Source organism: Lactuca saligna, chromosome 4 (genome assembly GCF_052625555.1).
Source record: "Lactuca saligna cultivar CGN05327 chromosome 4, ASM5262555v1, whole genome shotgun sequence".
Lineage (NCBI taxonomy): Eukaryota > Viridiplantae > Streptophyta > Magnoliopsida > Asterales > Asteraceae > Lactuca > Lactuca saligna.
This window is the reverse complement of record NC_136420.1, coordinates 199,275,792-199,300,723: the sequence shown is the minus strand read 5'-3', so window position 1 is coordinate 199,300,723 and position 24,932 is coordinate 199,275,792. Positions and strand designations below refer to the sequence as shown.

Genomic DNA, 24,932 nt, shown 5'->3' with positions numbered 1-24,932 from the left:
CAAGGAAATAATGCAAATTACCCAAGTCCTTTAGCGCAAAAACAGAGTTGAGTTTGTCGATGAATCTTTGGATCAAATTAGCATTTGTACATGTGATGACAAGATCATCAACGTAGACCAGAATGTAAATTAGTTGACCATTATAGATATGAACAAATAACAAGGTATCGGATTGGCATGCATGGAAACCCTGAGAGATCAGATATGTCTTGAGCTTTGTGAACCAAGATCTAGGAGATTGCTTAAGGCCATAAAGGGCCTTGTGCAAGCGACAAACATGATTGGGTTGTGTGGAATCCTCAAATCCACGAGGTTGTTTCATATAGACTGCTTCCTTTAGGAAAGCGTTATTGATATCCAATTGTCGAAGACACCACCCATTTAACACCGCAATTGATAGAACTAGATGGATAGTTGTAGGCTTTACAACTGGACTAAATATGTCAAAATAATCGGCCGATTCCTCTTGACTGAACCCTTGAGCCACCAAGCGCGCTTTGTATCGTTCTATCTTGCCGTTAGAGTGTCGTTTGATCCGGTATTTCCATTTGCAACCTACAATATTCACACCAGGAGGACAGAGTACTAAAGACCAGGTGCTAGTTCTCATTAAGGCATTATATTCATTTTGCATGGCTATTTTCCAACAATTGTGTTTTATTGCCTGAGCAAAGGTTTTGGGTTCACACAGAAGATCACTTGAAAGTATCGAGACAAGAGCTTTAGGTTTCAAGGAATTTGTACGGGCACGAGTTTGCATGGGATGAGTTGTTCTATTTGCAGGGCGATAATGAGTGGGAATAGAGGTTGGTTGCTTCGCACGTGAGCTGATGGTTGAGGTTTGGTAATGAGGATTGCTAGTGAGAGGATTGGGCAAGTCTGTAGGTATTTGAATAGGAGTAGAAGGAGACGAATTTGGGGGGGGGGATTGGTTTGGTAACGAGGATAGATCAGTGGCTTGTTGTAAAAGGGTCGGTGAAATAGGATTAGGGGAAGGGATTGGAGTAGAGGATGATGGGGATGGTTGTGTCGGGTTAGGAAAAACATTCTCATTGAAGACTACATGTCTTTCAATGATATTCGAGATGAAGGTGAATGAAAACACAGATAACCTTTGTGTGAATTGCTATATCCAAGAAAAATACAAGGAAGAGATCGAAAATCGATATTGTGTGTATTGTAAGGTCGAAGAAAAGGGAAGCAGAGACAACCAAACGTCTTTAGAAATTTATAATCTGGAAGTTTGTTGTATAACTTGTGGTAAGGTGAGAGAAAATCAAGAACAGGGGTGATTGTGCGATTGTATAGATATGTAGCAGTGTGGAAAGCATGTTCCCAGAATGTGTGTGGTAGGGAGGATTGAGCTAATAGGGTAAGGCCCTTTTCAATAATAGTGTGATTGCAACGTTCAACAGCACCATTTTGTTCCTGTGTGTATGGACAAGACATGCGATGAATGATACCATGCTGTTAAAGATACGTGGAAACAGGTGTTAAAGATACGTGGAAACAGGTCTGTACTCGCCCCCGAGTCTGTTTGAAGACTTTTAATATCACAGTTAAATTGAGTGCGAATCATTTTTCTAAAAGTCACAAAGATATCAAAGACTTGTGATTTAACTAATAAAAAGTAAATCCAAATGAACTTTGTGCAATCATCAACAAATAATACAAAGTATCGACTTCCATTTATTGAAAAATAGGGTGATGGCCCCCAGACATCAGAGTAAACTAGTTCAAATGGTTTTGTAGAAACAACATGAGAATCAGAAAGAGGTAAGTGGTGACTTTTTCCTAGTTGGCAAGAGTCACAAATAGCAGGGAAGTCGTTAGAGGATGTTGGAAGCTTGAATGATGAAAGCAAGCGACGAAGAAGTAGAACATTTGGATGAGCAAGTCGTTTATGCCAACCATGGAGAGTGGTACATACTCCAGTGAGCGCCATGATGGAGGCTCTGTTATTTGAACTTGAAGGAAGACGATATAGACCATGATTAACGTCCCCGTTGAGAAGTGTTTGACCCTGCAAAGACTTGACGGAGCAATGAGAATGATGAAATTCCATGAAGATGTCATTATCAGAAGTTAATTTAGAGACACTCAAGAGTCGTTTTTTTGATTTGTGGGACAATAAGCACTGTTGGTAATTTTAAGCCATGAAAAGATGAATATGCAATATGAGAAATATTCAGAAGTTTACCATTGCCAACTTAGACCTTATCGGGGCCGTGATATTCTTCAGCAATGTTGAGTTTCTGTAGGTCAGGGGCAACATGGTCCGTAGCACCGGTGTCGAAGTACCAGGAAGGATCAATCACAGTAGAAGGACCGTGGTGTTGAGCAATGTGGGCCTGACGATTCTGATTGTGTGGGTTGGGTCGTCGAGAAGGATAGTCAGTCTGATTGTTACGCTACCAGCAATCGATGGTTTCATGACCCAGCTTGGAACAGAGTTGGCATTGTGAAGGATGACGACGAGAATCAGTTGATTGGTTGCCAAGTGGGAATGTGAAGAATTGTATCCAGAGGAATTGGAGCGGGGAAGAGAGCGATTCACATTTAAGGCAATTGGAATGGAAGAATTTGGAGATGAAGTTGGTGGTGGAACGGTGTGGCGATGATGGTCGTATTCCAGACAGGCTTCTTCTTGAAGAAGTAGCCCAGCAAGGTCGTCAACAGTGGACTGGTCATCTTTGACCATAAAGGTAGTAATAAATGAGCCATAAGACCCGTCAAGTCCTCTTAAAATATGACCAATTAGGTCATCTGAAGAAATTAGGTGTAAATTCTCTGCAAGTGAATCGGCTATCGCTCTCTTCTCTACATATTCGATCATGGTCAAGGCGCCCTTTGTAAGATTCTGCAGTTCTGTGTGCATCGACATCCGACAAGCTTTGGTTTGTGCTTGAAATGTTTTATCGATGTCTGTCCAGGCTTGGTGAGAGGAAGTGGATCGAGCAACGATCGCAAGTGCTTGTTCAGAGAGAGTCGACTTGAGCCATAGAAGGACAAGGCAATCCCGTTTCTTCCAAATCTGAAATTCCGGGTTGGGTTGAGTGGTGGCTGCACGATTGTCGTTGGAAGGTACCGTCACCGTTTCAGCGGGTGGGTTTGGGGCAAGAACAAAGGCATCGAGCTCGAAAGTTTCTAGAGCTGAGATGATGATGGAACGCCAGAAGCAGTAGTTATTGCGATCGAGCTTGATACTCAGCGATGGAAATTAAAGGTGGAGGGGGAAGAGGTAGTCACCAGACCAAGGAGAAGCTGATTGGTAGCCATGAAGAGAGATCGAGAGAAAAAAAAATAATAATTCTAATAATCACTAACGCTTTGATACCATGTAAGTTGTAATGCTCTCAACTTCTGTTTGTGTAATTATGAATGAATGCATAGAGTTACAGTGATCCTATATATATAATGCACTATACAACGGTAATCCTGATTGTATGGAATATGGAATTGACTGAGTATTATGCTCCAGCTCTTCAGCGACACGTATGTTCACGTGTGATAGACTGAGTAAATGTGACCATTATCACTTGTAACTAGGTTAGATCGTGTTTCACCACTAATGAACAAATGTATGTGTGTGAGGTTTGATTTGCAGGTGGAGGGTGAGAAGGAAGAAGAGGGGCGATGGAGTCAATGAGAGAGAGAGAAGAAGAAGAAGAAGAAAAAAGGTTCAAAGAGAGGAAGAGGGAAGGGGAAAGCTACGGGTAGTGGGGTGGGCCGGGGTGGATTGGGTTCATTATTCTTTTTATTATTCTTTTAAAAATAAAAAAGTATAAAAAATAAAAAAAAGGGTAAAACAGTTTTTTTCTTTTTAAGTTTTTCGAGACTAAAGCCTAGGGATGAGCAGGTTTTTTCAAATCCTGATCGTGTACCAGTACCGTACTGGAACCGGTACCGAACCGTACCGAATTTAAAAATATGGAACGGTACTTGGTACTCCAAATACATAAAATTCGGGATTCGGTACTAACGGTATCGGTACTAGTACCGAAAACCGGTACCATTCCCGGTACCGGTACTGGTGATTTTAATTCGTTTCGGTACTCGGGATTAACTTTTGATCGAATTCGATTTTTGGGAAATCGGGAACGGTACGGGTCGGTACCGGTTCCGTCCCATGCTCATCCCTACTAAAGCCACAAAAAATTTAGGATTTTGAATAGCGGTACAACTGGAAAAGATTTTGGATTTGATATACAATTTTTTTGCAAACAACAAAGATTAAATTTGAAGTTTACTCACGTTACAGAAAATAAATTAATTGATTTATTGACATAAACCCATTTGCACTCCTACTTCTGTTGCTGCTTCCATCACCTGTCATTAGTCACTAGTCCCTAGTCACCAGCTACCGTTAGATACTGACCACCAACCACCCAAAAATAAATCGAAAACTTGCAACACCACCACAATGAAACCTTAAACAATTATCAAACATTATCTAACTGAAAATCTGAATATCAACTAAGCTTTCTGAAAATTAAATCATAATCAAATCTAAAAATACGAAAATCGTTAACCTAATCAAACCCCCAACAGAATAGATTAATAGAGATCAACCAGAACCAAAAAATAATGTTGAAATCTACATCAAACTTGAAACATGTAATCCGATTCAAAGTTTAAAAATGTTTGCGTTTTTCTTTGGGTTTCTGATATTGTTATATATAGTCATATATTTTGTGCAATGTTTAAGTACATTTAGTTACATCCATCTATGAATATATTTGGTACTTAATACATTTATATTTCGTTTTTGTCCTGACAAAGACATTCTTATGGAAAAAGGAGCTAAAAGTCAAGGTGGAAGCTATGGACTAGAGGTATTCATCAAAAGGAAGAATTTGTGTACAAAAGTGGATGCAACATCGTGGTGATATGCATGCCACGATGTGGTGACGTATCAACCATAGAAGCTTCCCCGATGTTTGCATGAAAAGGTTGGAGCATATGTAAAAGAAGTGTCCACCACGACTTGGTGAGCCCTTTACCACAGTGTAGTGGCATGTTTATGGCACTTCATCAACACGATGTTTTGGGAACTCCTACTATTACTTGGCATTGGTTGAATAAAGTGGGAGTAATATATCAACTCATGTAGTATCTAGAGAAATTGTATGTCGAAGATGGTTTTCACATTTGCATGCAATGGGTGGTGGAATCTCTTTAACATTGATGAGTCGGTTTATAAAGAATTATGTGTATATTTTTTCTCAACAATCACTTTTCAATACCATTATGGAGATATGACAAACAATGGAGCATTGCAATTCATGCTAGGCGGGGAGACACGAGATTGTAGTATTGCAGAACTTGTTGATTGGTGATTTACAGCCACAATGCTTTGGATATGCCACAATATTCTTCATTTTTGGAAGTTGGTCTTTGAGATTTTCCTGATAATGTTTGCTCGTATTATTTTTGGGCTACTATGGCAAAAGGGGTATTCGAGTCGGGAACTTTATAGGCTAGCGACATTCGGTCGTCGATTCACCGCTTTACACACATATTGGTTACTTTTAGCGTGAATCACAAGAAGGGTGGTGACAAAGTGCCTAAGTGAGTTTTGTTTTATGAATGGTGCATCCTTACCCTAAGCGTTTTCTGTAATATTCCGTATGCTATCGCTTCATTCTTCGCTACGCGGGTCACTAGTGCTAGAGGAGGAAGCCCAATTTATGGGGGTCACTTAGTTTCCTAACTTGCTTGTTCATATGGGTTATTAGAGTGTGTTATTACTCGCACAATGACTATTATTCTGGGAAAGGAAATCACAATTAGAAAATTGGAAATCATGCGCATAGTCAAGAATGTGGGCGATGGAGATGTTATACCACGAGATGACCTGGTAAGATGAATGGAGGAGCCAATACATCAACATCGTAGAAACAGAAGGAGACCAGACGAGGGACCAATCCATGAGCCAACACACGTCATTGATCTTAGTAGTGGCGTAGCCAGGATTTTGTTATAGGGTTGGCCAAATAATATACAAAATATGAACAAGTGGAAATTTTTTTCAAACGATAACAAAATGTAACCATATATGCATTCTTAACCAAATTGTTTATTTTAAGTTGCACACAATGTTGTCTTACATCATTAAAATAACTAAAATGGAGTCTAATCGACATAGACAATAATGTATTCTCTTATACTAATTTCAAGTTTTGAATCGAATATACCATATTACAACCCTAATTCCTTTTATTTAACAAAAATATTTTTTTTACATACTATATATATATATATATATATATATATATATATATATATATATATATATATACACGTATACCCCTCTCGGATAGGTGTGCAACCTGTGAAGATCTAAGGTCCAGGGGTGTAGTCAATATAGGGCAAGAGTGGGCCAAGACCCACTCTTTCCCTATATTGGCTACGCCCATGGATCTTATATCTTCACAGGTTGCACAACTATCCGAGAGGGGTATACGTACTTGGTGTGTATTTACATGATGTGCGGGTCTCGTGATGAGTTGGTTGGTAGTTCATTAGAGGTTATAATGCAACACATGGAGTTAGCACCTCCACCACCTTTTCACGCTCACATGACATACCTTCGTAGTTGGAACGAACGATTTCCTCGAGATGGTGGAGAGGGGACGAGCGGAGCACGACACTAACGAGGGCGAAGAGTGACTTTATCCTTTTTTATTGTATTTGCTGCCACACATGAATCCCTCTAGTTTGCTACTATAATAGTATAGTTTTTAAAAGATAAAGCTTTTATATAAAACTAGCCGTTTACCTGCACCAAGCGTCGGGTGACAAAGAGTTTCTTTCGGAAGATAGTTTTATTGTGATGATTAGTTTCTTTTAGACGTGAGTTATTCATTGTGACCTTTTGGTAGACTATTTTGTCTCGCATAATTCATTTCAACCCAAAGTTTCTAGCTAGGTGCATAGTCATACAATACGGCAGAAGTTGAGTATACATTTGGAATTTCATCTAATAGCTCATACTTGATTTTACAATATATAAATTACAACAATCTGCAATCATATAGTTTTATACATTTATAACATGTCCAATATATAAACTACAACAATCTGCAATTATGTTGCTTCATCGGCTAGCCCTACATTAAACATCAAATGAGCATTTAAGATACATATTTGAACAAATTGTAAAATAATAAGTTGTTGATTGTACCTTGTTAATCACATAAAACTTCTTTATACACAATGTTATGTGTGTAGATTCCATCATTATCAAATGTTTTTTTTCGGCTTTACTAATACCTTAGTATTGACACGTGATATTCCTCTGGACAGCGCCACATAAAGTTGGCCATGTGAGAATACCGATTTTGGTAGATAAACACCAACATTTGGAATTGTTTGTCCTTAAGCTTTATTGATTGTCATAGAGAAACTAAGTTGAATTGGAAATAAATTTCTCTTTAGTTTGAATATGAACATCTCATCGTCAGACAAACATAGATGAATTCTTGGTAAAAACACACTTTTTCCAGCATGTTGACCAATAGCTATCTCTGCATCAATGACATTTTGTTGGAAAGCTCGACATATCAATCTGGTGCCATTACATAACCCATTTGAGGGATCGATATTTCGCAAAAGTATTACTGGGCACCCGGTTTTTAATCGAAGATAATGAGGGGGTATACCACTAACATTTAGCGAGTTCAAATATTCCATCGGATATAAGGTATTTTTGTCATCTTCCACTTCATCAAAAACTATAGTAAACTTTTTGCTCACCAAAAAATCGTTCGATCAACTTATTATTAATCTCATCAACACTTTCATTTTTAGTTGACAATATCGCCCTTGAAATTATAAATTTTGAATCGACGCCTTTGGATTGCAAAGAAGGAAATATTGCATCAACCAGAGTGTCCACTGAATTACTTTTATCAGTGTATGGAATGGACATGTTATCAGGTATACGAATAAAGGTCTCATCCAATGTTTCCTCCTTTCCATCACTGACTCGTAATAAAAAACCAGAAAACCATGGGTCATTTACCGTTCTCATGTTGATATTTAATCGGAGCCTTTTAACTGAATCCCATAGAGGTGACATTCATAAGCTAGAGTCCACAATATGTGCTCGAGTGTCACGTCTCATAACCGACAACACTTGTCTAAAGTCACCTCCCATAACCATTATCTTCCCACCGAAAGGAAGCTTCTCATATGTGATGTCTTGCATTGTCCGATCAACTGCTTCTACCGCCTGCCTCTTAGCCATTGTTGCTTCATCCCATATGATTACCTTTTCCTTGCGAAGTAGCTGAGTTTTCCCGCTTTGTTTTGTTATATTGCACATCGAGTTATTATTAAGATTGAGGGGAATTCCAAATCATGAATGAGTTGTTCTCCCTCCTAGCATGTTGTAAGCCACAACGCCTGACGTGGCAGTTGTAAGTGCAATAAGACCATGTGCACGAATATTGGCCAACAAAGCTTTGTACCAAAATGTCTTTCCAGTTCCACTGGAACCATCTATGAAGAACACACCCGTAATATTTTCATCCACATGCCTCATTATCTCATCATATGCAAACTTCTGGTCTGGATTGAGAGAGTATCGTGCATGTAAGTCTTCATATTCCACATTTATAGAGTATTCTTCTCACACCTCACGATAGCCTCTTGATTGTAAATCGATATGTGCACTGAGATTTGGAAGGTCGTTATCACTAAGCTTTTTACTCAGAGATTCTAGGAAGACTCTAATGTCGATGAGGATCATATTTTGCACTCGTTCGGGACATCCATATTGTTTCCTATAATCTTCAGAAAGAATCATAGTGGTCGTCCCATAACTTGCGAATATTTCCTGGTTCAGAAAAAATCAGCATCGTTGCAAATAATCATCTAAGTGCGTTGGAAAATTGAAATAAGGAAGCCTCTACAAGGCATTGTGATAAATTATCATCAGTCTCTATTAAACCTCTTTCAAGAGCTGCTTTTCGAAATGTAGGGTGTAATACACCATTGGCTATGTATATATCTTCAAAGCAGATGGGCCTAGTAATATAACATAAAAGCAGGCGTTGGTAGTATGTCTCTCCTTCAGCTGGATTTGCATAAAAAAGTCAACCGATCATTGATTTATGTTTCCTGGTCCTCCAACAATGGTTGCTCCAATTCTATGTAAAATGTTTGGAAAAATCTTTATACAAATATTTTCTCGCATTGGAATCTTCTTTATTCTTCTCGATAAAAGCCGTCAACATTGATTTTTTTTTCCCTTTCTCCCTATTAACAATGTCTTCCATTCTGTCAGTGTCTTTGAACCTACCAAATGTTGATTTGGGAGATGTATTTGAAAGGCCATCACACAAGGGTAGATTTGTGAAAGAGGAAAGTTAAAAACTCGCCATAATGCCTTAGGAGGGGATACATAACGTGCGTCTTGAAACTTTCGTATCTCATTAATAAAAATATTTTCTTGGTCTTTATCAATATGGATAACTTGTTTGTCATGACCCTTATAAACATATTTGAAGAGGTACTTTAAAGACTTTATACTCGAACAAACCTAAACGTTGATATGATAATTAAACACCATTAACAACTTTGGGTTGTATGGAGCCACCCATCTATTATCCAATGTTGTATTTCTTATAGTCACCTCAATTCCATTATTTCTCCTTCTATATAATGGATATGAGTCCTCTCATTGTGATGTATTTTCATTGAATTGACTATGATATCTGAAACGACATATTTTTGGCACACCCTACATACATGGATTTTTTTTTCTCGTAAGCTATCACAAGGACCGTGTATCATGTGACTTTTGACAAGATCATCCATTTTAGGAAACCTTATTGGGTCGAGAATTGTTGCACACACCAGTTTATTATTCATCTTATATCTAGGTGTCATAATTAAGAGAAAATTTGTTTGTGGTAATCCGTGCTTTTGAAAATCTAATAAAAGAGTATATTTTATGCCACATGGCATCTTCTTAAGCCTCCAATAGTCAAACTGAATTTCCAAAACTACCCCTATATTAATATAAATCTGGAAAAATATGAATTATTTATTATTTATTATTATATATTATATTATTCTTAATTTTGTTATTGATTTCCAATTGAAATTTGAAACATGTAAATATGATAAAAATGGAAAGAATCCCCTTAATTAGCAAAATCATAAGTATTTTCTATTCATTGTGATCCTATCTACTCGATTTAACTGTGTAAAAGTCATAATTGTATTTGATTAAATTAACTAACTACAATATAACTGAATTAAAATCATCTCGTGAAACTCATCTACGTCACATTCATACAAGAAAGAGTTAGATGTTTACAAATATACATTAAAAATTAAAAATACCACTATAGGTATATTTATATTTTAAATGAAACATTTTACTTTTAAAAATTTGGTTTAATCGTTAACAAAAAATATGTATTTACTTTATTTTGTTTTTAATCTAAAAATCCATGAATCTAGAATTAATCGGATGAAATGCGGCGCGTGTCTTAATTAACTAAATTATAAAGGACGGAAAATAGAAAAAAAAAAAAATAGTATATTAATAAATAAAAAGTTAATTTTTGTTAAATGTTCATATTTAGTATATTCGGTTAACTATCTTTATAGTAAAGATATTAGAATTTTATAAATGTTAATATTACTTATATTTTAGAAATGAAAGATAATACATATGATCCTTATGATTTTTACTATTTGATATTGATGTTATTTAAAATGTTTTGACCTTTAAAACAGGGGCGGAGCTAGAATTTTATATTAACTGGGGCTAAGACATACATCGTAAAAATATAGAGGGGAAACTTTAACTGATAATACATTAATACCAATAGAGTTAAGGGGGGCAAAACACCCACTAGCCCCCCTACTGGCTCCACCCCTGCTCTAAAAATCATACTTTTTCGAATAGTAAAAAGCTGTGTGTAAAAGTAAATCTTGATAAAATATGAATCTTTTTCTGATGATGATTCTTTTATGTTTCGATCTTTGAAGTCTGTTTTTCTCCAACTATTGATGCAACAATACATTTAGGATCAGAGTGTATTGAGAGATTTGCACATATAATAGTCGAACCAAATTTCATGGAACTTAATATCATAAACTAGATGCGTGTTCCCCCACGTTGCGGGGGTTGGAAGTTGTTGCTTTTGTGTGTAACTGTAGTTCTTTTCCTTCATTGGTAGTCACAGTAAAGTATGTTGGTATTCTTTGCAATTCACCCATTTATGTAAAAACGTAATAAAATAGAAGAAAACTTTCCGAATGCAAACTAACGATATCTGAAAACAATATCTATAACAAAACTGTGTTCTTCAAGTGCTGAATTCATGAGATTATCGTATATATTTGATTAGTTGCACAGCGAAAGATGTGTTTCTCAAAAAACCCTAAAACATAACAAAAAGAATCAAGGGCTAATCTTGCAATTATTTTTGGAATTAAAGCAACCGATTGCATTTCAACAGATGTAGCAACAACTGTCTTCTTTTATTTCAGGTCATTAGATATAGGAGATATTATATTAGGATGTGACAATCCCTCCCCATTGTTATTTCATATAGATACCAAATCCCAGTAACCTTTGTTATAAAGAGAACCAAAAAAAATTAACCATGTTGAAGAACCATACCAGCATCCTTCTCCTTTTCGAAATATTTTGCAGATTGAACTGTGTACATGCGAACAGCTGTGACATGCAACTTCATAATGCAATTGTTTAAATCACCAAAAAATGTCAAAGAGTACACACGATAATTAAATAGCATTTTATCAGTATGACACTGTTTATGTGCATATAAAGAAGTGATTTGAGGTTCTAATGCATCTGTTGAATATAAACTCATGTTAACACCAAAACCTGAAAGAAAAATATAAAAGCAATCAAGAACAAAAAACTATGTTGGATATTAACCTTCTTGAGGTGTCTTTTACTGCATAATCCCCAAAAGTAACCCCATTTGCAGGAGGTATCAACTACTCCTATTTGACGAAACCTGAAACCGCCATCGTTGAAATCTGTAAACCTGACAATGGAGGGCAAAAAGTAAAAGTTGCATTAGCAAAAAGTAAAAATGTAAACCTGACAATAGAGGGCGAACACGTTGAAATCTCCATACACCATCCATGTAAGTACATGAGGCTTAGTTCTTATTTCAACAGTAAATTTAATAATGATACAAAAATTTAAAGGCACCTGATCATGAACACGGAATTGAAAATTGCCAAACTATTAAACAAACTTGTTGTTCATAAAATACTTTTCGCTTCAAACACTCTGTATTGCAGCTGAATTATTCCATAATGAGAAACAACATTTTTAGAATAAATTGACTTTGCAAACAATAAGAGATTAAGAGTGCACAGAATAATAAGGTTAAGTATTAATACCCCTTTTGTTTTTCGCTCTAGTGAACCCCTTTCTCTGTTCAACCTTTACACCAACTTTCTTTAGAAGCCTTTTTTCTTTCTGCTCTAGCATTTCACGTGTTTGTAGAAATAATTAATAATTCAATATAAAAGAAAAAAAAAAAAAAGGGGGGGGGGGGGGGACATGAGGATCAATTCATGATTTAACACAAGAATCATTTGAATCAAGAAAAGCATTTGTCCTCAATCACAAATTATAGAGATCTGGTGAGGTTACATTGACCATATGTGCAACCAATGATGTAACAAACCAAAAATCTCTGCTTGGCATTTTGACAAACAGTTGGTGGGCATAATTCAGTTGAGGCTTTACTAAGCTTTAGAATGGAGAATCAAAAAACCAACAAAATCAAATAAAAAAAAGAGGTCTGATGCTTCTTTAGCAGATGAAGAAAAAAAAATTTAGGTAGTTATTGCTCCCTCCTACTAGCAGAAGGCTGTAGAAGTTGGTGGGTTATCACTGTTGTTCTTCGTCTTCGTTTTTTTGGTGAATGAAAGCAAGCAGAGGGGGGAATCGGTGGAATGATGGAGCGCCAGTGTAAGTTGTTGCTTCTTCGTTCTTCCCTCTCAATCTCCCCCAATCTCTACACCTTCAAATGTTTCTCTGATTATCTGAGACATGATCCAAAAAATTGAAGAGATGACAGAGATACAGAAGCCAAATGTAACGTCCGTTTGTGTAGATTGAGGGTTTTAGAGATAATGGAGGGTGCGATTTAGGGAATTGGGAAGAATGCGATGAGGAAGGAGGCGGAAGGTGGAAACGATTGGCTGTAATAGAAAGGGATAGAGAGAGAACAATCCAGAGAATGAAGAAAGAGAGACGAAGAGTCGAGTATATGGGGATATTTCCAAGTTGTTCGTATGTAATTGGTAATAGTAGGAGGTGGGGGAGCAAACCATAACACGTAGGTGTGAATAAGAATAACACTGATTTTAATCTCATTGGCTTACAAAGGTAACTACAAATACAAAGAAGACGTATACAACTTTAATTTCAAAAATGATCTCAAAGGCCCTGAAAAAAAAAAAAATAAAAAAATAAAAAATAAAAAATAAAAAATAAAAAATAAAAAAAAAAAAAAAAAAAAATTGACCATATACAAATACCTGGAGACCAATTATGTTGACCATATACAAATACCTGGAGACCAATTATGTTAATCCCTTAGTCACTTTACTGTAACTAAGGGTGGAGAATTTTAATCTATTGTATAATTAGAACATGATATATTTTTGTTGGGGTGCAAAATTATTCATTTATGATTTTGTAAATGTTTGATTTTTGTAAAACACACTTGCATGTGGTGTTTTAGCCTTTAGACCCATTTGTTAGTTAGAGTGAGAGAGATACATGTAAACACCTTTATAAATAGTGGGTTCATACCACTTGTAGAGGTGTGCTTGAGAGATGTAGAAGTGAGTGTGTAAGTGTGTGTTAATTATGTAGTCTAGATCTAGATCCTTTTTGTAAACACCATATACATTCAATATATCTCTTAAACACCCAAATCACCATGTTCAATTGTGCAAGCTTTAATTTCGCATGCCAAACCATGTTCTTTGTCACTACAATTGGTATCAGAGCTTGGTTTTCACGATCAACGTGACTTTTGAAGAACGATTCTCGGTTCGGCAACTTTTGTCGCAATTTGATCAATTTTGGTGAGTCTCACTCTATGATCTCTTGTAAATTCGTTAAAATTGTGCGTTGTGTTCTTGATTTGTGATCGTTTGACTCATTGGATCAAATTTTCGTTGAAAATTCCATTTGTTGTGATCCAATAATTTTTCATTGATCAAGCCCGATCCAATCATATTTGTTGTTTGATTCGATTCTCGAATTTTTGAAATTGATCACTTGAATCCAAATTTTAATTCTAAATTAGTTTGATTCTTCGATCTTTTGTTAATCAAAATTTTGAGTTAAACAAAATAAGCCCATGATCGTTTACTGCTCATGTCCAAATCTTCAGCCCAATCTCACAGTTCATTGATAAATCATTTGGGGCTCAATTGTTCAATTAAAAGATCCGATCTATGTGAGTTAATCCAAAAGAAATACGATTCTCAGTCGACTTTATCATACACTTTACTGAGTTGTACCATTGACTTCATCTGTATCTGTTCTTAATCGATTGTTCTTGAGTTCTTCATCTCGGTTTCTCATTTTTTTTTCAATCGATGATGATTTAATTGATCTTCGTTGTTCTTTTGTATCACAAGTCTCTTAATTAAAAATCAAACAAGATTTTGAAAGTCAAAATTGAAATCATCAAAATTGATTTATTGTTCGATGGTTAAAAATGAACAAAGAATATCATTTTGGTATTGAAATCGACTTCAAATGTTGATGATTTGAGGTTGATTGTTAAATAACGATTGGGAAGGATGAGAGATTAAAAGCAAAGAATGTTGAATACTCAGTCGAATGTTTACAGATGGTTGGAAAGTCGATTTTGATATCCTGATGTTGATAATTGGAAGGTGTTTGATACTGGTGATGATGATTTTGATAACGAACTGGAAAACAATTCTGATTTAGAATCAATGAACTTTATGAATACTTGTGTTCGTGAATGAAGATTTTCAATCGACAAATATTTTGGGGTGAATTCTTCGAACATTTGGAGTAGATTGTTTAAGTGTTTGAAGAACGAACTGAGGAAGGTCTACCCTAAAGGATCGATGTTCGGAGAATCGATGTATGGATCAATGTTGATGAGAGTTTGTTTGATGTCGATTTCTGAATGATTTTGAATGAACGATTGAAGATTTCGCATGATTGAAGTCGATTTGATAATCAGAAAACGATGCGAACAGTTGAAGCAATTCACATTTGATAAATTGACGATGGCTTGGAATCAAAATCGATGTTGATAGTTTGGTTTCGCATGTTTGGAGTCAAAGATCAGTATTGTGTTCGCATCTATGGATTGATGGGTTTTGCATCTGGGTTTCTCAAACAACTGAAATGCGAATGAACTCAAAGACGGATGGATACAAGATGCGAAGAAGAAGGAAATTGAATGAAAATGCGAAGTTTTTACTGATTAGTGAATATGGGAAGAAGAAAGGTAAGAGTTTCGCATTTGGCCCCTGCTCTATTCAAGAAATAATATAAGTGGTCCAATTTCGCAAATGGGGTCATAAAATGATGAAATTGCAAAATTTTCAAATTTGGTCCCTGCAGTTTGTGCAAATTTTCACATTCTACCCAGTTTCGCAAATGGGAGTGTGTTTCGCATATTTGGTTGTTTTTGGCGCAACGGGTCACTGCAGAATTTTGAAATTGACAATTTCTACCCACTTTTGAGAAATTTTGTCAAAGGCGATCCGTGAACGGCAATAAAAATTGATTATTTTTTGGGTTTTCCGGATTGAAGCACAAAGTTTATGTCACATGTTAAGGGGGAGTTTTGACATGAAAAATTCTAAATAAAGCACGTTCTTTTTCCTTGGAGTTTTATAATCAAATTTCAATTATAAAAAGGGGGAGAAGTTTTATATGGAAATTCGAACTTGAATTTTTCATATTACGTGGATTTGAAGACCGAAGTGATCTTGAGTTTGGAAGCTACGAGATGATGCAATTGGAAGTTCGGAAGTGATGTATTCGAAATGGGTTTGGTTTTATTGAAGATTTTTGGGGTGTGTTTTTATGCGCAATTTTGGGTGATTCTTTGGAGTTTGGAATACTCTTGATCATTCGTTGCTGCTCGGATTGTATGGTCTCACACCCTAGAGCCCAAATTGAAGAGTCATGGAAGAATTGAAGATTGAAGTTCGTTTCGACATGTGTCACCTTTGAGGCTCGAACCGCGTAGTGCTTGATTTTGGAAGATTTGAAGTGAGTCATTCATTCCTAACTTTGAGGGGGAGAATGTTGGGGTGCAAAGTTATTCATTCATGACTTTGTAAATGTTTGACTTTTGTAAAACCCACTTGCATGTGGTGCTTTAGCCTTTAGGCCCATTTGTTAGTTAGAGTGAGAGAGAGACATGTAAACACCTCTATAAATAGTGGGTTCATACCACTTGTAGAGGTGTGCTTGAGAGATGTAGAAGTGAGTGTGTAAGTGTGTGTTAATTATGTAATCTAGATCTAGATCCTTTTTGTAAACACCATATACATTCAATATATCTCTTAAACACCCAAATCACCATGTTCAATTGTGCAAGCTTTAATTCTGCATGCCAAACGATGTTCTTTGTCACTACAAATTTCGAAACAATATTCACTCATAAATTAGAATATGATATTTTTCGAATATAATATCACAAATTAGAACATGACATATTTTCGAAACAATATTCACTCAAATACACAAGCACACAATGTCCCAACATATACATATACATATATAGGATGTCACAAACAAATACACACATACACACACACACACACATATATATATATATATATATATTATTTGAGGCAGAAGAATTTTATCATTTCAAACAGAATAAGTTTGTCACTTCAAATAGAAGAGATAAGAAGAAGTCAATCACTTTAAACAGAAGAAGTAAAAAATAAAATATCATACTCACTGCAAGTTATAACATATAGAAGAAGTAAAATAACCTGAATTTGTATCCAGAAATGCAATGCAATGATATGAAGTAGTATTCTCGTTCCTGATTCCTTGTTGGTGAATTGTGTTGTAAGAGTAAAAAGTAAGAACATATATTAGATTTATAGCTCGAATAAAATATTCTATGATATATTTTGGAAAATGATAATCATTCCAAAATTAAGCAAATCGATATAATACCATAAATACTAACATTAACAAATATACTAAAATAATTTAAAAATCAGTTTAATAACTCTCATAAATCATACCAAAAATATTTTAAATCATACCAAAATTAATCATATTATTGTAATATTTTAATTAAGATAATATCATACTAAAAATATTAACATTAAAAAATTGATATCATACCATAAATACTAACATTAACAAATATATTAAAATAATTTATAAGTCAATTTAATAACTATCATAAATCATACCAAAAATATTTTAAATCATACCAAAAATATTTTAAATCATACAAAAAATAATTAAAACTTGTTTTATCAATAATCCTCACTAAAAAATAATTAAAAATTGTAATTATTTTGTTTCATAAAATGACATCATTTTCAAAGATAAAGACATTGTATTGGATTTTTTTTTGGAAAACATGTAAGCAACCAAGCTTTATTAAAATCATTAGTTGAAAATGTGTTAGTAAATTGTAAATAAAATATATATATATATATATATATATATATATATATATATATATATATATATATATATATATATATTAACTTAACACGACAAAGTAAGGAAAATTATATTTTTTAAACAAAATTGTATAACAATTAGTTTTGAAACATGATACAAGTAAGAAAAATGGTGAAGTTGGATATATATATATATATATATATATATATATATATATATATATATATATATATATATATATATATATATATATATATCACCATAAGTGGTAAAACAACAAAACTTCCAAAAACATAATGGTTTCTCATAATTTTCCCCAAAAATTATTCATCTAGCTGTTTGTATAAAATAAAATTTAATTACAAATAACATAGATAAAAAAATGGATGATATAAAGTTTTACTTGTGACACATGAACCTCATGAATATTTGACTTTGCTTCATGACCATTTTGAGTAGCATCACTTGGTCTAGTGCCATGTTATTTCATGTTGATAGATATTATGAAACATACATATATACCACTCCAATGTTAGGTGTTAATATCTGAATCTTTTTACCTGAAGTCAACAAATTTGGATTTTAGAATCGAAGATTAACCTAACCCTCTTGAACTGGTTTTAGTAAAAAATAAAAAGAAAGAAATTTGTACTCACAGATGTTTCGTCAACCATAATGGATGGTAATTTCTTTTCTATTGCAATTACAACACCATTAGCAGCTGCAATCAGCAGGTAAAACATGTAAGCAATATAACAACAAAGAACGTGAAATAGTTTCAACATAGCAGCCATGACCATATTCTAATTGGTTATTAGTGCTTATAGCAAAAAAGTGCAATAAAATTAGATTATTTTATTAATCTATATAGCATAATTTCTTTATCTTATTTGCATAAAAAATTACTATTTTATGAAACATAAAAGGGCATAAGATCAACATATTTATAATAAATAATTAAAAATAATAATTTGTTACATTTGTATTGTTAAAAAATATTTTATATGAATTAACATAAATATATAGCTGTATTGTATTTGTAACACTTAACTCTACTAATTATTAACAGACAATAGAATAAATGCATATCAAACACTAACAAAAACAATAATTCCATATTGATGATACACACACACACACACACACACACACACATATATATATATATATATATATATATATATATATATATATATATATATATGGGAGAATTTCATATATATCCTTGCAAACTTTAAATATTACGTCAATATCCTTATAAAATTTAATATTACTGGGATAGTCATCGTGGAATATGTGAACTATATTTCCTGGTTTTCATTTAAAAATTGTGGAGCCAAAAGAGGAATTGCAACACATTATATTTCACATGTTTGTTTGTGCCTTCAAACACTAAGGCCATTAGAATGTTTTTTTTAATCAGAATTATCTTTGGCAAGTGTAGATCTCTGTTTGAAATTATGTTGCCTACTATGTAAGAACCACTTAAATGTTATTAATCTTCTATTCTTACAAGTATATCTGCATGGAGGTCACGTGACATCTTGGAAAAATGAACATGGAGAAGAGTTGCTTTTTGTCGGTAGTAGTAAGGTGTCAGCTATCCGTAAATTCTCTTTTGATGAATGCTTTCACACTCCTATTTATAATCTTTAATTGGATGTGATTTTTATGTTGTTTTGATTAATCCAAAAAATGCATGTATTTTTCAGGCAATCTTTAAGCCTCCAAAGGCAATACATGGGGGTATTCCTTTATGCTTTCCTCAAGTATGTGCCTATATCTTTCTTCTATTTAATACACTATTTTTGGATTCATTATACTCAATGTAACATGTTTCCTTGATGCAATTCTCAAATCTAGGAACTCTTGAAGCACATGGATTTGCTAGAAATAGAATTTGGATTGTAGACATTAATCCACCTCGTTTTCCATCCAATACCACCAGTAGAGTTTTTGTTGATTTGCTACTTAAGCCCGCTGAAGAGGATCTGAAGGTATGGCCTCACAGACACATTTTTTATTCTATTTTTTTTAATCTTAGATACTTTGTGCTTTATCTTTCTCATAAATAACTATATTCTATTTTTTATGTTCATTTGTAGCTTTGAATATTGACTGAGGATTACTAAGGGACCTACTGGAGACTTGATGTTGATATCCCGGATCAGAAATACAAATAATGATGGAAATCCATTTACTTTTACATTTGCATATCACACCTATTTCTATGTTTATGATATCAGGTAAATTAGTGCAACACCTTTCACATTATAGAATTTCATATAGAATTAAAATCTGTTACATGACCAGATTCTAATAGTTATAGAAAAATGAACCTAAACTTTGAAGTCATCACTTAAATTTTATGAGATGCAAATAGAGTTTTATACCACGAATTTCCAAATAGTAAACTTGTTGCTCAAGCCTCAAATGATATCCCATCATGCTATAGAAATTTGTTATAACAAGAAATGCAAGCTTGTAAAGTGTAATCACTTTTCATTCCTAAAGAGGTTTGACCAGAGCCAACAACTGTTAGGGCGTGTTCAATATGAACAAGCAAGCTTCCCAGAAGGACTGCCAACAAGTAGTGATAAGATGAAGGGTTCTAGCAATTTTGTAATTTCAAGTGAAATCAAAGTTGATCACCATTCGAGAAATTAACATGTAGATTATACCTGAAAGTTATTAGAGAGAAAGAGTACTAACTATCACCCATGGTCTAATTGAATTCAAAATCGTCCTGTAGTGAGATAAAAAACATGGTCACCATCATCAAATTAACTAGTTGTTCTATCGTTCATGACGTTATAGATCAACAATTTAGGTGCTGTTTGTTTTTTCTGAGGCAAAATGTCTGCAATCTGCGGACCACATCTGTAGACCTCTGCAGTAGAAGAGGTGGACCAAACATCTGCAGTCTGAAAAAAAAAGACTGTTTGTTTTTTTAACATCTGTGGGCTATTAAAATAAACTGAAATCTAAATAAACTGATTTTTTAAAACTTCAAAGCGATTTTTTTATATATTTTTACGACTTTATTATAAATATATAACGAATCTAGATCAACTGTTATGGATTATTATATAAAAAATAAAAATAAAAATGGTATTAATTCACATACATATTTGATTAAAACGAACAACTTTGATTGTAAATGTTATAACTAAACATTATAATTAGTGATCAAAGAATTTGATACATAAATAGATGAAAATAAACATCGATTTTTTCAATTAAAATCTATTAAAAACGTACGATAAATATTTTCTCGAGAAATTGATCATACTCTATTAAATAAAGTTTTACAAAATTTTGGCAAAAAAATATAAGAATATATTATGATTTTTTTTCATATCTATATAAACAACTTCAACGACTATTATTATAATAAATTTTTATTTATAAATTTGTTAAAAATATCATGTTTGTATCGTCAAATGTTTTTTTTAAGTTTTGTAATTTTTTTTTTCAAATTGTTTATCATTAATAAAGTTGGAAAAAATATAAATTGAAAAAAAACTTAAAAAAAATAAAGATATATATGTTTTTTAGATGTCTGAAGATGTTAGAAGACTCTGGTCCACATCTGCGCCAAGAAGAGGGCGCGCAGACATTCTTAGGTCTGTAGTTTTCAAAAAAACAAACAGTCTGCGAATACTAATGTCTGCGCGTGGTCTGCACGGCGTAGACAGAAGAGATCTCGCAGATCTGCAGACAAAAAAAAACACTACCTTAGTAATGCCGAAGTTAACACATTGACTTGAAACATCACCCGTGTCACAAATTGATATTAGTAACAATGATTTACATGAACACACCAACATACCAGAGTTTCCTCCAAATCGGTGCACATCCATTTTGTATCCGATCGTTGTGGCTTGCTAAGAAACGGACGAAAAGGTGGACTTCCATGGCGTCAATAATGCAGTTGAGATGGAGGAACATTTAGGTGGATGGTAACCCACTGATAGGTTGTAGTGACGACGACAAGATGGTGGTTGATCATGGTGGCATGATAGGGTTAGGGCTACTCGTCTTGACAAAAGGTAGAAGTGGCGGACAACGGTGGCGGAAAAGGTGGACTTCCAGGGCGTCGATTGCATCTTTGGTGGAGACAGGTGGTGGTGCGCTGCTTGTGTGTGATGTTGCCGGAGTCAGGGAAGAACACCTGACGTCGCGAGGGTGAAGAGATAAACAGAGACATGATATTTGGTTTGATGGCGACTGTTTGTGTGTAGAGGAGATTAGGGTAACATCAAGAGATAAGGTAATACCGTGTAATACGTGTACTTATATATGAGGTAATACGTATTATACCTCTTAATTTTCAACAAACAAACAATATGTTTAATAATATAGTAAAGATAATTTATAGATATAACAAAAAAATGTGAAGTATAATACAATAACAAGAAAAATAAAAAATACATCACTATTAGGAATATAAATTGGGAGAAGCCATATTTCGAAAAAGTAGACTTGCTTTCAGCGTCGTTTCGTGTAGATTCTCTCACCATCTGTTTCGATAAGAACCCTCTCCCCGAAATCCCAAATATCTTTCTTTCCTCCTCTCTTCTCTCCTTTTACTCGGCTTTTGATCCAACAGGTTAGCTTCCTTTATGCTTGTAAATCACATGTACATGCATATAATCATTGAATAAAGACGCCTGATTTCCGTGTTATTCGATCAGATCGCAATATTGCTACCTTTTAAGAAACAATTCTGTAGCTCAGGTTTTGATTTTGACTAATCGTGAGTTCATTTCTCTCTTTTTTCTGGTTTGATCTAAGTATTTGTTTCGACTTTCTTCGTTTTGGATTTGCTTGTTCAGGGTTTAGCTAGTAGTTGTTTTTTGACCGGATTAGTTTCCGCTTTTAAATATCCCGGCCACTGATTTTGTGCCCTAATTTTGGCAACCGATGATATTATTGGGCTTTTATTGTTTCCTCAACTGCTAAGCTTCCTTTAATTGTTTTCTTATAGTTCGCTTTACCCTTACGCTGACTTTCATGATAGATTCTGTGAAAATCCATCTTATTCATCGGTTATTTACCCTGTGTTTTGCTCAAATGTGAAATACGTAGTATTTCGGGAACATATTTTCCCTTTCTGTGAATCAGATAGTGTTTAGAGTGCAAAATTTGAGATTGATAGTGAAATTCAGTTATCTTCTAGATTTATTTTCATTTTGTTGCTAGTTCCATCAACAGCTGTCATTTGATCATCAATATCACAGGATCTTGCTTGTGTGTACATCTGTTTTATAAAGGTCAATACATAAATAGTTAAATACTAATGTTTCCTACACTAATTTTACTTATTCTCTCTTGTTTCACTATAGGTATAATGATTAAATTGTTTAAAGTCAAGGAGAAACAAAGAGAACTTGCAGAAAATTCTAATGGCAAACCACCTGTTAAGAAGCAAAGTGCAGGCGAATTGCGTCTTCACAAAGGTAAAGTTACTTCAAATCAAATCATGATTCTGCTTTTGCAAAATTCATTTTTTTTTAAATTCTTTTTGCAGATATAAGTGAATTAAACCTACCCAAGACATGTAGCATATCATTCCCAAATGGAAAAGATGATCTCATGAACTTTGAAGTAACCATTCGGCCTGATGATGGATACTACTTGTAAGTATCTGCAACAAAATCATATGTGTATCAATTTCTATGCATATTTATCTTTCTTTTATCCAACTGATTATCTTCTTATCTGATTTCAGAGGTGGCACATTTACATTCACCTTCCAGATTTCATCCATCTATCCCCATGAAGCACCAAAGGTCAAATGCAAAACTAAAGTGAGAAACACTCTTCACAATTTTGATTTCTTTAATTAAAATTTCTCATTCAACATATAATTATATTGATTATGCCATTTGTATGTAGGTTTATCACCCCAACATTGACTTGGATGGAAATGTTTGCCTCAACATTCTTCGTGAAGATTGGAAACCAGTCCTCAACATAAACACCATCATCTATGGCTTGTATCATCTTTTCACGGTAAACTCCATATCTTTAACATCACCTGACATAACAGGTTGTGCTGTGTTTCACATACATCAGTCAGTGTCAGTCGGATAAAGTTTCACTTTTTATACCACCCAAAAAGGCGAAACTTGGTGGGAGGGTTTTGCTTTTTTGCAAAAGACATAAACGCCCTCTTCATTTCTCTCACCTATAAAGACAAGACAAAACAGAACAGGTTGTACTGTTGCATGACTTGGATGTCAATAAAATAAAGCTTGACTTTTTGTGCTATGTAAAAAGGTGGGATAAGGAGTTTGTCGTGTGCAAAAAGATGAGAATGCCCTTTTGATTATTAATTTTTTGTGTAGGAGCCGAATCATGAGGATCCATTGAACAGAGAGGCAGCTGCAGTGTTGAGAGACAACCCGAAGATGTTTGAGTCGAATGTGAGAAGAGCAATGGCGGGTGGGTATGTGGGCCAGACCTTCTTCACCAGGTGCATATGAAGTATGAAGTCATGGTGGAAATAAGTCTGTGTTCCCAAGGGTCTTTTTTGCAAATTGGGAGAAAGTTTGGGGGGTTGAAGGTGTTTATGCAAAAATCAAAATGGTATTTGTTTGTTTGTAACTCTGTTGAATGCCATTGTTTCGGGTCTCACTTGTCATATTGTCTTGTAAAACTATGATGTGTTTCTGGGAAGATAAAAGAATCTCATGTTAATGTTGATGTTGCTTCATTCTCTTGTTATATTCTCTTTTGTTTATTATATGTAGAAACCAATTTTATGTGTATATAATGACATTATGTCATTATATGGGAGATGAGATAAACCATTCACAAAAATCACACCTTGAGTGTGTGTTCTTGTAGCGTTTGAGTTGTTATGGAGTTGCACATAAGAGATAAAAAGGTATTGGATAGAACATAGAAGGTTATAATAGTACTTAATATCCATGGATGAATGATTATAATTTATTTATGCAACAAAGTTATCTTTGTTTCATTTGTTACTAACAGTTGAGAATTTGAAATAGAATTATAATTTTCATTTTGGTTGAGTAATAAAAAACATATCAAAGTTTACAAAAAATAAAGAATAGTGATATTGTAATTAACATGAGTAAATGAAATGCAATAAAGTATTATAAATTAATTAATTAATATGATGGATGACGTATTATTTTTGAAAAGTAAATAAAAGATGGTACAAAAACACTGTTTATAAATTCTGGAAAACTTCTTTATAAACAACATTGGAAGTCTG

The 24,932-nt window shown here is 34.1% G+C and overlaps 2 protein-coding genes and 2 long non-coding RNA genes across 5 annotated transcripts; 1 reads left to right on the top strand and 3 right to left on the bottom strand.

Moving 5' to 3' along the window:
• Nucleotides 1-1,615: 1,615 nt before the first annotated feature.
• Nucleotides 1,616-3,728, bottom strand: LOC145043238 (uncharacterized). The gene is made up of 2 exons (XR_013680928.1): nucleotides 2,201-3,728; nucleotides 1,616-2,023 (listed from the first exon to the last, which is right to left on the bottom strand). It is a non-coding gene; the product is annotated as an uncharacterized LOC145043238 (long non-coding RNA).
• A 4,001-nt stretch (nucleotides 3,729-7,729) lies between these two features.
• On the bottom strand, nucleotides 7,730-8,251 carry LOC145040428 (uncharacterized). The gene is made up of 2 exons (XM_078988358.1): nucleotides 8,155-8,251; nucleotides 7,730-8,061 (listed from the first exon to the last, which is right to left on the bottom strand). The coding sequence occupies exons 1-2, from the start codon at nucleotides 8,249-8,251 to the stop codon at nucleotides 7,730-7,732; spliced, it is 429 nt and encodes a 142-aa protein (XP_078844484.1).
• Nucleotides 8,252-11,547: 3,296 nt separating this feature from the next.
• LOC145043236 (uncharacterized) lies at nucleotides 11,548-13,332 on the bottom strand. Its single transcript, XR_013680926.1, has 3 exons — nucleotides 12,406-13,332; nucleotides 12,212-12,303; nucleotides 11,548-12,041 (listed from the first exon to the last, which is right to left on the bottom strand). It is a non-coding gene; the product is annotated as an uncharacterized LOC145043236 (long non-coding RNA).
• Nucleotides 13,333-22,144: 8,812 nt separating this feature from the next.
• On the top strand, nucleotides 22,145-24,404 carry RCE1 (RUB1 conjugating enzyme 1). Of its 2 annotated transcripts, XM_078991818.1 has the most exons (7): nucleotides 22,177-22,295; nucleotides 22,381-22,442; nucleotides 23,032-23,145; nucleotides 23,217-23,325; nucleotides 23,418-23,496; nucleotides 23,585-23,701; nucleotides 24,037-24,404. In XM_078991818.1, exons 3-7 carry the CDS (start codon nucleotides 23,037-23,039, stop codon nucleotides 24,172-24,174), a joined length of 552 nt encoding a protein of 183 aa, XP_078847944.1. In that variant the 5' UTR covers nucleotides 22,177-22,295; nucleotides 22,381-22,442; nucleotides 23,032-23,036; the 3' UTR covers nucleotides 24,175-24,404. The 2 variants fall into 2 exon arrangements, with proteins under 2 accessions (XP_078847945.1, XP_078847944.1); XM_078991819.1 differs by lacking the exon at nucleotides 22,381-22,442 and having other exon boundaries at nucleotides 22,145-22,295.
• Nucleotides 24,405-24,932: the final 528 nt, after the last annotated feature.

Coding starts and splice junctions, on each gene's coding strand:
- LOC145040428 (XM_078988358.1), bottom strand. CDS start 8,251: ATGGCTAAGAGGCAGGCGGTAGAAGCAGTTGATCGGACAATGCAAGAC. Junction 8,062..8,154: donor GAAGATAATGGTTATGGGAG/GTGACTTTAGAC, acceptor TATGGGATTCAG/TTAAAAGGCTCCGATTAAAT.
- RCE1 (XM_078991819.1), top strand. CDS start 23,037: ATGATTAAATTGTTTAAAGTCAAGGAGAAACAAAGAGAACTTGCAGAA. Junction 23,326..23,417: donor CCTGATGATGGATACTACTT/GTAAGTATCTGC, acceptor ATCTGATTTCAG/AGGTGGCACATTTACATTCA. Junction 23,497..23,584: donor AGGTCAAATGCAAAACTAAA/GTGAGAAACACT, acceptor ATTTGTATGTAG/GTTTATCACCCCAACATTGA.